This window comes from Triturus cristatus, chromosome 2_2, assembly GCF_964204655.1.
Source record: "Triturus cristatus chromosome 2_2, aTriCri1.1, whole genome shotgun sequence".
Lineage (NCBI taxonomy): Eukaryota > Metazoa > Chordata > Amphibia > Caudata > Salamandridae > Triturus > Triturus cristatus.
In genome coordinates this window covers 58998543-59015963 of record NC_140582.1, presented here as the reverse complement: position 1 = coordinate 59015963, position 17421 = coordinate 58998543, and the positions used below count along the sequence as shown (strand labels likewise).

Below are 17421 nucleotides of genomic sequence, written 5' to 3'. Positions count from 1 at the left end.
GCGGGGGCTTAGCTCAGGGCTTTAAAAGTGATTTGGCTGAACAAAGACACAGGCGACTGACACTAGAGGCCAATGCGCCTACCTTCCAGGAGTACCGGTACTCTCCACGGTCGTAGAGAAGTGCCGGTACTCAGAGTGATAACATTAAGTGCCGGTACTCAGTACCGGTGAGTACCGGCCCATTTAAAGCATTGGCCCTTATGCAAAATCATACACACGTTAGGTAGCAAAAGCTCTAGTCTATACTGTAAAACCGCAGAGCTTGCTCTTGGCTTCTGTTCTGCCTGCTTCAGTGAGCCAGCTGGCTTCCCCTTCCCATTTTCCAACCTCGCATGCGTCTGCTCCAGAGTCCCAGCTGTCCCTCCTAACTCCTCCCCCCGGGTTTCAAGTCGCTCCGCCCATTCGTTCCTCGGCCCCGCCTCCTGTCGGTGCCGGGCCACCTGCAGTTCTGAGAGCTGTCCAACGTCCTCGAAGTGCCAGGCGGACATGGCGCTAGTTTGTGGACACAGGTCTCAGGCCGGGGTGTTGCTGCTGTTGACGATGGTAGCCGGGGGTTCAGCTTTCTTGCCAGGTCTCCCGAGGGACTGGGCACCGCCACTCTTCAACGTGAGCCTGGACAGCCCCCCGGAGGAGCGCTGGGGGACGGTAGTGCAGCGCTTTGACACTGGTTTCCTGCGCCACACCATGGATCGCATCATAACGTGAGTACAGCCCACTGCAGTGTGCACCCGTGGGGAAAGGGCTGTTTGTTTACATATGGCGTGCAACGCGTCGCTTCTTGCATATGCATGATGCGAAGAATGGATCTTATATTGTGTTTTGTAATTGCCATAGAAACAGCCGGCTTCGATTTTTACGTTTTAAACTAAATCTGTAAAGAAAAAAACGGTTAATCGGACGTACTATTTATTAATCCACATGTGCCCAGAAGAGAATACGCTCTGAAAGCTTTCGTAAAGTTTTGTCGGAAATGTTTTCACAAAAACTTTTCAGAAGGTCGCAGCTGTCCATCAACGAATCAATGCAGAAAACATGAAAGAATTTGCCAGGGCGCAGTTCTCCCCCTGCTGTCATCTCTGTCAGTCATACTACCTCGCCGCTTCCTAGCCCATTCTCTGGTTTGAATTTTAAAGCACGTAAAAAGTGTGACGCCTGCACAAACGAGCTTGTACTTTGTTATGCTTTCCATATCAGCTACCGCAGCTCTCTCTTCTCTAACCCTGCAATCCTTCACTTCCGTGTGTCCCCAGGCAGTGCTTTAAGTGGGATGGGAAAGGGGTGGGGGGCTCTTAAAAGGGGCGTGGCAACACACATAAATAAGACTTCTTTAAAGGGACCTGGCCTCTGTAACAAAAGCGTGGTCTAGTAGAGTATACTGGAATCCTATGCTGCACAAATTCATACATAATTTTCACAAAAACATAAGCAACTGTATCTTTAAATTAATTTAAAAACATTTTTCAATGCTAGTAGAAATCATAAGTTTGAAAAGATTTTTTTTAAAGGAAAACTTATTTTAAAACAACTTACACATTTTATGAGCTAGCTACTACATGCTGCCTATTTTCCTGCTCTACACACCGAAACTTAATGGATATTGTGTGGGTTAGTTTTATTTATTGGTGAATGGAGCATGACTTTTCACTTTCGGTTTGAAGACATTATGCAGAGATGTGATGCCTAATCGCTATCCTGAAGGTTGTATTTCCTTCTAAAAGTCTTGCCAGCCATGGGCAAGGGAGAAAACAATAACACTGAATGAAGAGCAAACAAGCATTTACAATGCAACGGTCTCGGCATTGTTAAAGTTAGAGCTATTGGCATTGCTCATGACAATGCCGTTTCTTTAAATGTTTTAAAAACAAAAACATAAACAAAAATAATGTCATGAGCAATGCCAATAGCTCTAACTTTACCAATGCCGAGACCATTGCATTGTAAATGCTTGTTGTGATATATACTTGAGTGATCAATTGGGCTGTGCTGCTTTGAATCCCTTGACTGCTTCTGGAGAGTTTAGCATGGTGTGCCGCCGGACAGGTAAATTTGCTGCTTTTGTCATCGCATCCAGATAAATAATACAACAAGTAACATTACACGCACAACAAGTCAGTTGTTAGGCGCAAAAGCTAAATAAGCAACAACTTTGCCTTGGTAGATAACATTAAAAAAAGCTTCAGTTCTGAAACAGTGAGACTGTGATAGAGCTATAACGAGTCTCTTTGAAGTTACATTAAACGCAGCAAAGGGTGGTACTGCTGCAGAGTTGTTGTATTTTTCCCACCCCGAGGATGAGGGCAAAAAAGGAGAGTTCGATAGTGACTCCTCTCATCACCTGCTTTTTAGCACCGGCAGGAACCGGCCCACTTAAAGCCCTTACTGTCCCTTTAATGGCGCTGATTCTCAGAGGTGTATTTCCAGCGTTGCTGTCCTTGGAGCACAGTGCGGTTACTGTCCCTTTAAATACTCTGCGGCTGTGTTGCACAGTTCCCGTGCTTTTCTTATGATAAAGATTCTATCCAGCGCCTATTTTTTTTAATATGCCGAAATGGACGCGTATGCAGTGCGATTTTGTCGCACTGCATGGATTTAATCCTCCCTGCTCGTTTTACTATTTAATGATCGTTTGGCAGCAGCAGCACTATGAATAGCTTTGACGTTCAGGGAGGGAGTATTTTTTTCTCTCATTTCGCTCCTGTCTGCATTTAACAGTCTCCCTCCTAGGGCTCTTAGTTACAGTGCAGCAGCCAACCACCGGCGGCGCCTCCTGCAGCCAATCACCGAGACCGGGGAGCACCGTCCGTGTTCAGCTCCCGAGTCCCGTGTTAACTCTCTGGTGACATAAATTACGCGCGTCTCCAAGCCTGGATAACTTTCATCGGACCAGCTGGAAGTGAAATTCGATGGAGGTGCAAAGTGCAGGTCCCACGCGCCATCTGGAACCAGAACTCCTTGACGGTTCTGTGGACGGAGCTGGGAGTGCTTTCTTTGACGCAGTTCCGGACTAACTACGGATGTATCATGTTGGGGACTTTTGAGCTCTGTCTCAGAGAACCAGTCTGGTGCCACTGGTGCCCCGCGGCGTAACCGTACTGTTGCGCTCAAAATTCTGCTCTAGTATACCATTTCAGCACTTACAAGCGAAGTCGATCAGTCCACGGTTAATTCAGGGAGATGGCGTGGGGTCTAGAGAGTTAGAACGCTACCAGACAGACAATACACGTCCAGCCAGTGACAAGGCCTGGCTTTGCCCACCACCGTAGTTACCAATGCAAGCGACATCTGGAAGTCTGGGGGTGGGGCTGTTACGAGTTGTACAATGAGAGCCCATTTCGAAATGAAAAAAAACAAGGCAGAGCAAAAGGCACACCACCGCCTTTCTCCGAGGCAGAGCAGAAATGCCTCGGAGAAAGGCAGCGTCCTTTTCGGATTCGGGGGCGTGTTTTGCTGTTGTCTCCTCCTTGAGACTTCTTGCAAAAAACACGCCCCCGATCCGAAAAGGACGGGGCCTGTTTGGAATGACTGACCTCTTCTCCAATGGCTGGCCAGCATTCAAGAGGCCAGCCAATGGAGAACAGGGGAGAAGAGGGGCGGGTTCAAGCCCCTCTTCTCCAAGTCATTAAATCTCCGACTTCCGGTTCTGCCTTTCGGCAGACCGGTAGTCCTCGACCTAAAAACCTCCAGGAGGGACAAGCAGCAATACAGAAAAAGGGAACCCCCTAAAAGGTTAATTTGAGGTCAGGGAACAGGGGGAAAAAGGAAAATATCAACTATACTAAACAGTATCCCTCTAGACCTATCTTGTTTTATTTAATGTGGATACACATGGAGATAAATACCACTGCTATGTGTGCATTTATATAAAAAAAATTTATTTTTAGTTATTTATGCATTATTTCTTCATAATCAGTTGCTTTTTCACATTATTTACTTATACAATACAATTCATTGCTTCTTTTGTAAAAGGTTTTATCTTTTTATAAAATACAGAGTGTAAACAAGCGTTTTTTCAATAATCATACCCTGTGAGTTTCATCAATGGTTCACAACAAAAAAGATAAGAATAACCCCACACCAGTCACACCTCTAAAATATCTACATACATATCACATTCATACAACACCTTACAAACAGCACCCCAAAAAAAGGAAATACAGCAAAATTGACGCTCGTCCAACAGGGCAAGCTGCTGGATCCTCTGATGGATTACTAAGCGTTGGGGTGTCTCAAACTCTCTGGTCGACGCACGTTTCGGTGGCCTAACAATCTTCAAATGCCACCTTCTTCAGGACCTGTTGCTGCGTGTGTTAATCACGGGCAAGGGTGGGGGCCTGAATTATCTAAAAATCAATAAGATAATGTTACTGAACATAGTTTTGTATAGTATCAAGTACCATGTGTCAATCCTACAGGAGAGTATACAATTTGTCTCCAATGCATAATTTAGTTTGAATGACCAATGTCAGGTTTGCAAAAATGCTACTGAATTCGTTGCCCTTAAAAAGATACCACTGGTTTACTTAAGTAGAGAAAAGAAGAGAAAGTTTAGAAGAACAGAGTTGATAGGAGATGAATAGAATATATAGTCTTGACTTCTACTTTCACATCTACCGTTCTAAGGTACTTCTACACATACTACATTAGATAGATACGAGAGAGACATATGTGAATCTACCTGCTATCAGGCGGGCTCACTGATAGTGATGCGGGGACGTATGGTCATCTGGAAATCATGTGATATTGGTTTGATTATGGCTATTGCTGAAAAAAGATAATGATTAAACGGTCATCTATTTCTGATAAGTATATCATTATATGACCGCATATTTGTCCAATAAAACATTATCCAACATACCTCATATATGTCTAAATCACTCCGAAAATTGTTAGATGGAGCCGTCGGTTTACCACGTTATCAATCTGCCGTATCTTTTTATTTGAAGAAATTGATTTCATTCAAGATACCCATGAACCTCATGGAACCTGTGTATAGTCATAGAAACTGATGGTTATTATCTATGCAATTACTCATAGTCAGGAAATGGGCGGATTGTGCCTACTTATAGATAATTCAAACTGTTTATAAGGCTACACCTACTTTTTCAAGGCTGTACTCAGTATTTGTTGTGGCGGTTGATCATAGTTTTTATTCCCTTGGCGATTGGGACTTTCTTTTGTCAAAGTTCAGCGTCTGAATCTCAAAGCCTTTACGACCGCTGATGTGAAAAAATAAATTAAGTTAGAATGGAAAAAAGGAAACAAACTAGCTATTGTTATTGTTGGTTGCCCCGAAGTCAGATTGTTTGAGCAAAAGATTCTTGGTTTAATTATCCTGTCAATTCCAATATCGTTGCTAGTGGCCAACAAACATATCAGGGTATGTATTATACTGATGCTACTACCCCTACCTGGCAACATAATGCTCGTAGGTTAGGGTTGGTGCGCTTCTGCCTCCAATGTGATAATCCACTCCCAAACCTCAAAGTCTAATGTCTCTATCAGTTCACTACGTCTAGTTACGATTTTCAGGGCTATGATTTCGGGATAGGTTAAATACCAAATACCTAAAGACATGGTTAAGCCCCAAAGTTACGCACGAATTCGTGTGACGATTTCTCACCTATCGCTTGATGCTGTACGGCGTTCTCCAAGGGGTCTTGACGTGGTCCGGCTCCATGCAAGTCTCAGATAGGACTGCTGCTTTTTATACCTTCCACCTCGACCTAATTTAGGGATAATTGGTAGATACGAAACACCTGCGGCTCTCTTGTCGGCGAGCTATACGTCATTTTCCGATGTATGTTTTCTTCATAGAGTTATCCTGCTAGAGTTGACTCCATCTTGGAGTGGTATTTGAATACATAGAGCCCTATTGCAACTTCGGGCTGATCACAGCTATTGTCTGCCATGTTCCACTATGGAACCTATAACACGGAGGTATGTATATTATATTTGCTAGGGATCGTGCCGATATTAATTCTATCCGACTACCCAAGTGTGAACGTTAATTTTGTTTTAGTCGGAAAAGTGATGGCGCCATGTTGGAATAGGTCAATCCCAATATATTTATCTCATGCATGGTAGTACCGCGTATCTAAATCGACATAATAAATAAGTGAGATGAATAATGGAAATATATTGCAAGTCGTGCGGCCCAAATGTGAACATTCCCTATTTTATTATCGAGTAAACTTTTGGCGCCATATTGGAAGGGGTCAATCCCGGTATATATGTATCCTACAGGATGACTATTAGTGCAGCTTATCTAAATCGACATACTGACTACCATAGGTAACATGGAAATATATGTTGCAAATCATATTGCAATAAGATATTATAAGTGCAGGTATCTATACCAAATACCAATCGTGTTGGAAATGTTATTGACCGTTCTTTGTCAGTGCTAGAATAATTAAGCATAAATTTCCTTTACCAAAGGAATTGTATCCTTTTTTGTTTGTCGATGAACCTAATTAGGTTATATTAGTGTGTGTGAACCTCAAATGAAGTTCACATGGCATTGGTAAAGTGACTACTGAGATCTACTACAATCATTTAGATGGAATTAGGTGCGAAACATGAGCGCCCTTATATAGTTCGAAACTGGTCTCAATGTTCCTAAATAGAGGTAGATATGGGATGGAACAAGGATATATGTAAATAGATGATGTGTTTTTACTTACAATGCCTAAGTATATACTCAGGCTGTCATTTCAAATTGTACCTAATGTGCTGGAACATATTTAGGCACATCCTGTAAGATGGCGTCCAATGCCTACCCTACCACACTATTCTTCTCATACAGTATATAGGCAGTGACTAGTCCATGGCATAATCACCTCCAGCATAAATTGTTAACATCCTTTAACCGGTATGCCACACTATTTCCTCGTTTAAACCATTTTTCACTGTGTCTAGGGTGTAGATCCAATAATTCTCACGTGTTTTTCTCACTTTGTGTGTTTCTTTGCCCGAAATATTTCTTACTTTTTCAAGGATTAGCCATCTTAGATCATTTTCATTATGGCCCAGATCTATACAGTGTTGAACCATAGGGCTGAGGTTCATGGGTATCTTGAATGAAATCAATTTCTTCAAATAAAAAGATACGGCAGATTGATAACGTGGTAAACCGACGGCTCCATCTAACAATTTTCGGAATGATTTAGACATATATGAGGTATGTTGGATAATGTTTTATTGGACAAATATGCGGTCATATAATGATATACTTATCAGAAATAGATGACCGTTTAATCATTATCCTTTTTCAGCAATAGCCATAATCAAACCAATATCACATGATTTCCAGATGACCATACGTCCCCGCATCACTATCAGTGAGCCCGCCTGATAGCAGGTAGATTCACATATGTCTCTCTCGTATCTATCTAATGTAGTATGTGTAGAAGTACCTTAGAACGGTAGATGTGAAAGTAGAAGTCAAGACTATATATTCTATTCATCTCCTATCAACTCTGTTCTTCTAAACTTTCTCTTCTTTTCTCTACTTAAGTAAACCAGTGGTATCTTTTTAAGGGCAACGAATTCAGTAGCGTTTTTGCAAACCTGACATTGGTCATTCAAACTAAATTATGCATTGGAGACAAATTGTATACTCTCCTGTAGGATTGACACATGGTACTTGATACTATACAAAACTATGTTCAGTAACATTATCTTATTGATTTTTAGATAATTCAGGCCCCCACCCTTGCCCGTGATTAACACACGCAGCAACAGGTCCTGAAGAAGGTGGCATTTGAAGATTGTTAGGCCACCGAAACCTGCGTCGACCAGAGAGTTTGAGACACCCCAACGCTTAGTAATCCATCAGAGGATCCAGCAGCTTGCCCTGTTGGACGAGCGTCAATTTTGCTGTCTTTCCTTTTTTTGGGGTGCTGTTTGTAAGGTGTTGTATGAATGTGATATGTATGTAGATATTTTAGAGGTGTGACTGGTGTGGGGTTATTCTTATCTTTTTTGTTGTGAACCATTGATGAAACTCACAGGGTATGATTATTGAAAAAACGCTTGTTTACACTCTGTATTTTATAAAAAGATAAAACCTTTTACAAAAGAAGCAATGAATTGTATTGTATAAGTAAATAATGTGAAAAAGCAACTGATTATGAAGAAATAATGCATAAATAACTAAAAATATTTTTTTTTTATATAAATGCACACATAGCAGTGGTATTTATCTCCATGTGTATCCACATTAAATAAAACAAGATAGGTCTAGAGGGATACTGTTTAGTATAGTTGGGACAAGCAGCAATGACAGTGAGCCCCCAGGCTGAGCGCAGGCAGAGAGACAAAGGGTGTTAGAGGCTAGGAATGTTTATGCAGTTGGTCTGACAAAGTCCCGTTGCTCTGCGTTTCAGTAAAGCAGGAAGTTAGAGTCAAATGTTTATCAGTGACAGTGTCATGAACTAGAAATAAAAGGGTCAGTGCAAAAAAGCTTTGCACCAGTTGTAGTGAACACAGCGGAGAAAGAAGGGTTTTAAGGCAGGCGCGCAACACCCATTGGGCTCACCGGGCTTCGCCCCCCCCCCCCCCCCGTCGTGTGTGACAGCCCGGCTGAAACAGCCTCGCGGGCTGACGTCCATCTAATTGCATCCGCACCAGAGTACTTCACGGGTCTTTAAAAGACCATTTACTCGTTAATGAGGCTTTTGTTGTGTTTTCACCCCTTCTTACAGCCACTCTGCCAATAGCTGGAAGACTTAGCCCCCCCCGAAATCTTTTTCAGCCCCCCCCCCCCGAAATTTGGCTCTAGTTGCCCGCCTGTTTTAAGGGAATACTTTATTCTCCATTTTAGATCTCTCCTTCAGTCTGATCGCCTGTGCCGATATTCAGCTCGCCATGTCTCTTTCTCTTGCAAGACAGGGCTAACATTTTTGCCTTTCACCATTTGGAAGCTGACTGTAATGCTCCATTCAGAACTTTAAACCAAACACTTTGGTAAATATCAACTTTGTATTTCTTGTGGGCTTAAAAATTATCTAAAATCTGCTAACAACTGGGTGAAGCAGCAGCTTTATCAACTAAATGCTCTACACGTGTTACGTGCAAAGCCTGCGTTTTGCCCACCACCCCTCTTGCCCCCTTTTAGATCACTGTCAGGTGATCACATCTTCAGATCGTGACTGTATTCATAACAAAGCAGTCTCCTTGACGTTCCATCAAAGGCCAGGGAAGGGGGGTGCCACACTTAGTTCATATATTTTTGATACTGAGGGTGAGGACACAAATAGAGGGCCCTATATGGACCCGTCTCTGCGCCTGGTTTTAAGAACTGACGGTGCTGAGCACCGACAGGACCCGGCCCTCTTAAAGCCTTTTCCCAGGTCCAGTCATGTCTTCCCACCCGCCGCCTCAGATTGCAGCATACGCATGTGTCAATTCAGTTGTACTCGTGTGTCTGGACTTCTGTACCAACTACTTACATCTTATCTCTCTTCTCTTGTTTCCAGCAAATGCATCTTTATTGTGCTTTTTTTTTAACACATATTTTATTGAGCTTTGCAGATCATTTATACACATTACAAGGAACGAATTACATTTTTAATTTTTCTCACATTCGGATGAGGGCGTACGCATGTTGTTCTTAATGTTCCAAACATAATATTAAATTACATTATATTGCTTAGATATTCAGCATTTGTACTTCTAACAGGAATGCAAAAACGATGGATTTAGGCCCAGATCTCTGTACTGGGGTGAATGTATGACATTGTTCTGCATTCTGTCCATCAATTGTTGTTTTTGCATTTGTCACCCCGAGTGGGAAGGGTATGCTCAGACGTGAGTCCCTTGCTCTCCATGCCACTGGAATCAGGCTATCCTGGCTGACGAGGGCTGAAAGCCCGAAACCGGTCCTAGGATGCTTGTTTCCAGTCCAGGGAGGACCTGGCTTAGCAGTTCGGGCTGGACTGTTCCCATGGGGCACAGGGTCAAGACTGATTTGCATATGGCTGGGTTCAAACTGGAATGGCATGGTGAGCAAAAAAACGATGGATTTAGGCCCAGATCTCTGTACTGGGGTGAATGTATGACATTGTTCTGCATTCTGTCCATCAATTGTTGTTTTTGCATTTGTCACCCTTGAGTGGGAAGGGTATGCTCAGACGTGAGTCCCTTGCTCTCCATGCCACTGGAATCAGGCTATCCTGGCTGACGAGGGCTGAAAGCCCGAAACCGGTCCTAGGATGCTTGTTTCCAGTCCAGGGAGGACCTGGCTTAGCAGTTCGGGCTGGACTGTTCCCATGGGGCACAGGGTCAAGACTGATTTGCATATGGCTGGGTTAAAACTGGAATGGCATGGTGAGCAAAAAAACGATGGATTTAGGCCCAGATCTCTGTACTGGGGTGAATGTATGACATTGTTCTGCATTCTGTCCATCAATTGTTGTTTTTGCATTTGTCACCCCGAGTGGGAAGGGTATGCTCAGACGTGAGTCCCTTGCTCTCCATGCCACTGGAATCAGGCTATCCTGGCTGACGAGGGCTGAAAGCCCGAAACCGGTCCTAGGATGCTTGTTTCCAGTCCAGGGAGGACCTGGCTTAGCAGTTCGGGCTGGACTGTTCCCATGGGGCACAGGGTCAAGACTGATTTGCATATGGCTGGGTTCAAACTGGAATGGCATGGTGAGCAAAAAAACGATGGATTTAGGCCCAGATCTCTGTACTGGGGTGAATGTATGACATTGTTCTGCATTCTGTCCATCAATTGTTGTTTTTGCATTTGCAATTACATATCAGACACAGTATATCAAGCATTATCAGTGTGTTAATTATCATTATTTAACTACCCACCCCCACCCCCCAATTACCAACCCTATTAACAAGGAACTTTAGAAACTCTGCCACTGTGTTGTAAATACCCCTACTCAGGTATATAATACTAAGGGGTAGTCATGTGCGATATAGGTGGGAAGGGCAAGAGAGGAAGGTGGCGCACAAGGGAGGTGGAGGGTGGGGAGAGGGAAGGAGAGAGAGGCGGGGGTGGCGACCATTCCGAAAACTACGATCTTTATTGTGCTGTTTAATGTAAAAATATTTCGATAGCTTCACATTTTAAAATGTGTACGCTATCATTAAGGGTAACCAAATATTTGATCTGGTTATTTAAAACATATTTTTTTTAAAAAACCTTTAAACATCTGTTTTTAAAACTGTCTAGTTCGGGAACATAATTTAATTTTGCAGTTATTCTTTTTTCTGATGGATACTTTTAACTGCAGATTCCTCACCTATTAATTATTCACAGTGTAAATATTCCCCAGGTGTTCCGCTCCATAAGTGACGAGTGGAGCCACATAAAATGTGCCCCTCATGCGCATGGACGTCAATTCCATTCTTTCGGCACCTTCAGACTTTGATCCAGAGCTTCTCCCTGGTCTTTGACTAGAATTTCTGTTAAAATTTATCTAATTTGCTGGGGAAATATCAACCCTTAAAACTTACATGGTTCAAGCTGTACAGGGACTGTCACAAACAAATATCTATAACAGACTCTCACAAAGTCTGTTTGTGGTCCCTGGGGTGCTAAGAAAACTCCAATGGCAGTGGTGACTTGGCCCAGATGAACCTGAAAGCTCTTTGGAACACAAAGCCAAACGCTGTCGTTAAGAACAAGAAGCCTGCACGCAGTGACCGGTTAAAGTAAAAAAGAAGGTCCAGTTCCCGATCTCAAGAATGTTCCTGCAGCAGGTCATCATTGCAGTCGAAGTCTTAGGATAAGTCGAAGAAGAAACATAAGAAATTGAAGCAAGAAAGCCTTTTCCTGCCTCTCGAACATCAGAGAGGGCATCAACTTGCCTCTGGGTCTCGCTCACTCTCTCCATTGAAACATTTACAGATTCTTGTCTCAACACACTCAGAGTTTCCACTCTGTCGGCGACATTGTATCAAGTAGAAGAAGCCTTCAAGGAGGCTATGCTGCGGATCTTTGCCACTTTACTGGCTGCCTCCGACATGCCTTAAGGCTCCAAGTAATCAAGGGGCCTCCAAATGGATGCCCACCGGCTGGTCTATCATTGGCGCAGTCTCTGGGCCCACATTGTGTTCAGCACTCACTCCGGAGCCCGCTTTTCCTCCAGCGTCCTCCCCTGCACCGGACCTGCTCACATAAATGCCGGATGAGGATATACAGCCTATGGTTCTATCTTACTCCGAATTGAATCTGCCACGACCTTGACCGGAGTCGCACCTGTCGCAGATCGGTGCTCAACTGCTCTGCAACCTCTCTGACTTGGATACCTTGCTTTTATGATATGGTAGTGCAAAGACTCAATCTTTTTGACATCGATTCCTAGAATTATAGCTATTATGAGAGAAACAATTATGTTCCCCAGTATGAGGTCGACAATTGGAATGAAGAACTTCAGGATGCCGGTGAGCTTGACATTTCCCCTGTTACTGGCCTACTGTCTCCCCTGGGTTCTGCCACAGAGGAAAGTGACACGAAGGGTGACTGAGGTGCTAAACTTACAATTACTGACCATAGAAGTCAAAACTAACATATTAACAGAAGTTCTGCAGCCTTGGCAGGCTCCAGCTGAACCTCTGTTGCCTTTCAATGAGGCTCTTACGGACACCTTTCTTGGCACCTGGGTCAAGCCCTGTTTAGGGCTACCCGTCAATAGACAGGGGGCCTGTCACCTTCAGCCTACATCTGGCGACCCTGCCTTCCTAACACAACATTCCATTCCAGAGAGTCTGGCGGTTCAGGCAACCACCAGCAGGATCAACCCAAATGTTTTTATACCACTCCTCCCGAGCGTGAGTCCAAACACATAGCCATTGTGACAAATTAATTTTCTCCTGCACGAGCCTTGCTCTAAAATCACCCAGTGTGTCACTGTTTTCTTAACTGTTATTTCAATGCCCTTTAAATTAAGGTGGCTCAAATTTTGCAAGCTGTTATGAACAGCCTTCGGACGTCCCTCACGAAGGCTATTTAGGACAGCTGTGATATGTCAAAATCTGTGATTCACTGAGGACTGGACACAACTAATTGCCTAGGATGTGTCATGGGCACCAGTGTAATTTTCACCCGCCATGCCTGGATGAGGTCCACAGCCTTTTCCAGGGATGTCCAGGAATCTTTAAGCATTGCATGCTTTTCGATGGATCTCGCCTTGTTGGTTCTAAAGCAGATTCGGCCTAGGAACATTTTACAGAGAGCTGAGCCACAGCATGTTCTTTTGAGCTCGTCTGCTCTTACAACGTAATTCCACCACAGTGGCTGCTCCTCGTGGGAGTGCTGTGGGGCGGGGGAGGGGCAGGGTGGGGGATAGTAAACTCCGGTTTACGGCCAAACGGAGTTAAGTAAGTAAATAAATAAATAAAACAAATTACATTGCGCGCGCTGCAACGCCAATCGGCGATGCAGCGCGCGCAATGTAATTAGTTTTACTTATTTAATTATTTACTTAACTCCGTTCGGCCATATGCCAGAGTTTACTAGCCCCCATCCTACCCCTCCCCTGCCCCGCACCACCGCCCGCAGCAATCCCACGAGGAGCCGCAACTGTTCTACCAGCAATTTCAAAGTGTGGCTATGGCAGAGACTTTTTAGCCATGTTGTGTCTGAGGCCGCGGTTTCGGGAGACCACGCTCTGCCCCTCCAGCGGGCACAACCGCAAAACCGCTTTAGTGAGTCATTGCCAGCACACAGCCTCTCTGTGGGAGGCAGGATCCAATATTTCCCCCAGAGGTGGTAGGCCATCAAGACAAAAAGTGGGTCCTACAAAATGTCTGGCAGGTCTAGGCCCTTTCCTTTATTTCTACCGCACCGCACCTTCCACCTTCTTCAGGACAGCCAATGGAGGACTGTAAAGAAATGCCCATTTTTCCATGATCACCCCCAAGTATTTGGACTCATGGTGCTGTTTTTTCAACTTTGAAAGTGCGCTGAGGCATCTGTGCCAGTGCTCAGACCCTTTAAAAGGTATGTGTCTAATTGGTTCATCCACAATTGGCACAAATAACATTACTTTTAAGTCCCTAGTATATGGTACAAAGGGTGTACAGGGCCTGTAATTTAAGTGTCCCTCGTGTCCTGCAGCACGTATTCTGTCACAATAAGTTTGATAGAGCAAAGCATGGCTCCCAGTCACCATTGCAGTCTGGCAGAGCATTTTTTTTAAAGTTGCTAATGCAACTTTGTCATTTAAGTCAATGGTAAAGCCTAGATCTTCTTTTTGAATATTTGCAAGTTATCCCTAAGGCAGCCCACTGAGCCCTTAAGGCAGTGCATTATAATAAAAAGTTGAACATGTGTTTTATTAGCTTTACATGCTCTTACATTTAAAAAACCCTAGATTGCCATTTTTAGTGTGGAAAGGCTAGTAACCCTATTGGCAAGTAAAGTGCTACATGCTGTGAACTCAGCATTGCTAATTTCTGAACAGGACTAGTAAATATGGTACATCAGCATCAAGGTATCAAAAGAATCATTGCATTAAACTCGGCTTGTTGTTCAAGTCAATTTGCTGTAACTTTTGTACCAATGGCAATTTAGAAATTTGTCTCTCTGTTGCCCAAAGTTTTCAGTAGCCATTTACGGTCACACACAAGTTGCCGTCATCAAGATGGCCTTCTTCCCTCCTGGGGAGAGGTGAGGACAACTCTCAGGAAGATGAACAAAGGACCTGCAGAGAGTAGAGGAGTGAACTCCTCCTGGCAGGAGACCATGTTAGGTGTGAGCCCAAATGGCGAGTTTTAATGGGGAAGCCGCCCTTCAACGGCAAATGATAGTCACACATGAGAGGGGCTTCTCTATTGTTTTAGCAAACAGGCTGGCATCTTAGGCGGAGAAGGAGAAGCTGTGGTCAAACCTCTGGGTTGGAGTAGGGGGGTCCACACACCAAGAGAAAGGTTTAGCTATGTTGGAAGTGGTCAGAATAGAGCATTCTGGGCTAGCTAGAGGCAAAGCTTTACAGGACGTAATCATTGGTCGGAGGGGACATGATAACCCATTGGCTTGTTAGTCGTCCCATCTCCCTAGGTTTGTAAGTGGCATAAAAGTGGCATGCCTGGTACCCAGACCACAGATCATGTCTGAACTGGAAAGAGTGCCGAATGACTGCCCTGCTGTTCCCTAGAGCTAGTAATGATATGCTGCACAAAACGCTGGACTGTACTTGCTGCATCTTGGGCTTGCAAAGAAAGGATTGAACGTGTGGTGTTGTGCTCGTGGAAACATCATCCCCGAGCCCTAGACAGAGAAGGTGACTCCAAGAGTCCGTTGGCTGACACTATTACAGCTATAGGGTTATACAAGCTAAGAAGCCTGTCCCTCTGAGACCTCAGTGCCAAGAAGCCTGATCACTGCTGGATGCCGAAGAGAAGACTGCGAGACAGAGTCCCGGCCCTCAAAATTTGCACCTAAGTCTACTGGACCCTTGAGAGTCATCAGTGTGCAGTTTGGTCACCCAGCATGGAAGTTACTGCAAGTTGAAGGAAACCTCTGATTTCTGTTGTAACCGAAGACCAGTAGACCAGTGGCAACTGGTTTTGTGCTGGACTTCACCTGAACTTTGTGTTACATCGACCCCCCCCCCCCGAGGCCAAAGTCAACCCCGCCATGCTTGTGGGCCAAGGAGCAGCCACAGGAAGACCTCAACCCAGACTCCGTATCTGGGAGGATCTTCAGCCTTCTGCATTCCTTCCATCAGGACCACTCCATTGACCTTTATGGCGGTTTGCCCATACGACCAACAGTTGGACTGGGGACTGCTTCAACTACAAGAAAACTATTCATCTGGAACTGACTGTTCGCTATGATGTCTCCATGCCTGAGTTGGTCCCTACAAGAGTGCTCATATAGCAGTTTTCAAATCACTTGTCCCAGCTAACCCTAAACCACGAGTCGTGGTAGATTACAATGATTTATTGCACTAAGTGAAAAGCTATGATTTATTGTGGCTTTGAAAATTCATATTTCTGGAACCCTTTAGCGGAGTTTTGTCATTGAGGTAGCTATGTAAAGGTAAAAATAAAACCTATTTGTATAAATTGGTGTCTGATTTTTATTGTGTTGCTTCTTCTTCTTATTCAACCTTTTTGGTACTTCTTAATGCTTTACACTTGTTCCTTTGACAAAGCCTTACTGCTCTGAGTCACAGCTACCCAGGACTGAGGTAGGGTTTTACAAACAAATCTGACTAGACCTGATACACAATTGTGTCTTTATTACACGATGAGCTTGCACAACTACACCATATAGTAAACCACTTTCTACACAAGGATCACCCGTCCATCTTACAGCAGGTAGTGCAAGGCTAGTTAGTCAAAGGGACCATAAAGGGGGTTCCAGCATTGGAAGTAGAAACTGGGTGTTACTCCCACTACCTCCTTGTGCCGAGGAAAGACCTGTGCCATATTCCTATTTTAGATCTTCATTCTCTCAATGCCTTCCTGTGGAAGGACACATTCAAGATGCTCACACTATCCCTGGTCCTGTCTACCTTGGACCCTGGGGAGACTGAATGGTGGTGTTGCACCTGCAGGATACTTATTTCCACATCTCTGTCCTGCAGGCCCACAGGCGCTAACTGCTGTTCACGGTGAGCCTGAAGCATTTTCCTTTTGCAGTGCTCCCCTTTGGGCTCACTAAGGCCCCTCTGGAGTTCACAAAACTGATGGAGATGGTCGCAGCATATTGCAAAATTTGGGGTACCAGTGTTTCCCTACCTCACTAACTGCTGAAGGTGGGCTTGCCACAGGCAGTCGTCAACCAACTCCAGACAACAGCGAACTTCGAACTATCATTCGGGTGCACTATCAATGAGCCAAAGTTACACCTGTCTCCTTCATTGGCGCTTCCTTTCATCGGAAATATTCTGGATATGATACGGTGTTGTGCCTTTCCCCCAGAACAATGAATTCCGAACATTTGGTCTATAATGCCCATGTTTCAGCCTCTGTCTTAAATCTCAGAGGGATGACTCTGAGGCTGCTGGGATTGTTGGTCTCCTGCCTCATGCTAGTGTTCCATGCCAGATGGCACGAGCAGGCCCTGAAATATCAATGGGTGGGCACAACATTAGGGAAATCTGTCCAGACTGTATCTAGATTTCAGAGGAGACTGCAAAAGCGCTGCAGGCTGACTCCTGGACCATGATTGAGTCAGTGGCAGGCCCCTCTTCCTACTCTACCCAGAGTTGATAGTTGTCACGGATGCATCTCTAATGGGAGGGGGGGGGGGGTCATCTGCAAGAGGTGGAGATCAGAGCATTCTGGTCTCTTGGAGACTCTACTCCACACCAACTTGTTGGAATTGAGGGCGATTCGCTTGGCTCTGAAGTCTTCTTTGCCCGGCATCAAAGAACAAGCATTAAAAATGCGATAGGTCTCGCCTTTCATTAAGTTAAAGCCATTTGCTTTGCTATACAATACCATTAGGAA

General features: G+C 44.4%; 1 protein-coding gene across 2 annotated transcripts in view; it reads left to right on the top strand.

Annotated features, from left to right (window-relative positions):
- Positions 1 to 410: 410 nt before the first annotated feature.
- Positions 411 to 17421, top strand: part of NAAA (N-acylethanolamine acid amidase) — a 239719-nt gene continuing 222708 nt past the window's right edge. Inside the window, exon 1 of one of the 2 annotated variants that reach the window (XM_085640978.1) lies at positions 411 to 701. In XM_085640978.1, the coding sequence (XP_085497104.1) occupies positions 487 to 701 (215 nt within the window). In that variant the 5' untranslated portion in view covers positions 411 to 486. The remainder of the gene's footprint in view (positions 702 to 17421) is intronic. The other variant, XM_085640979.1, reaches the window with a different exon arrangement.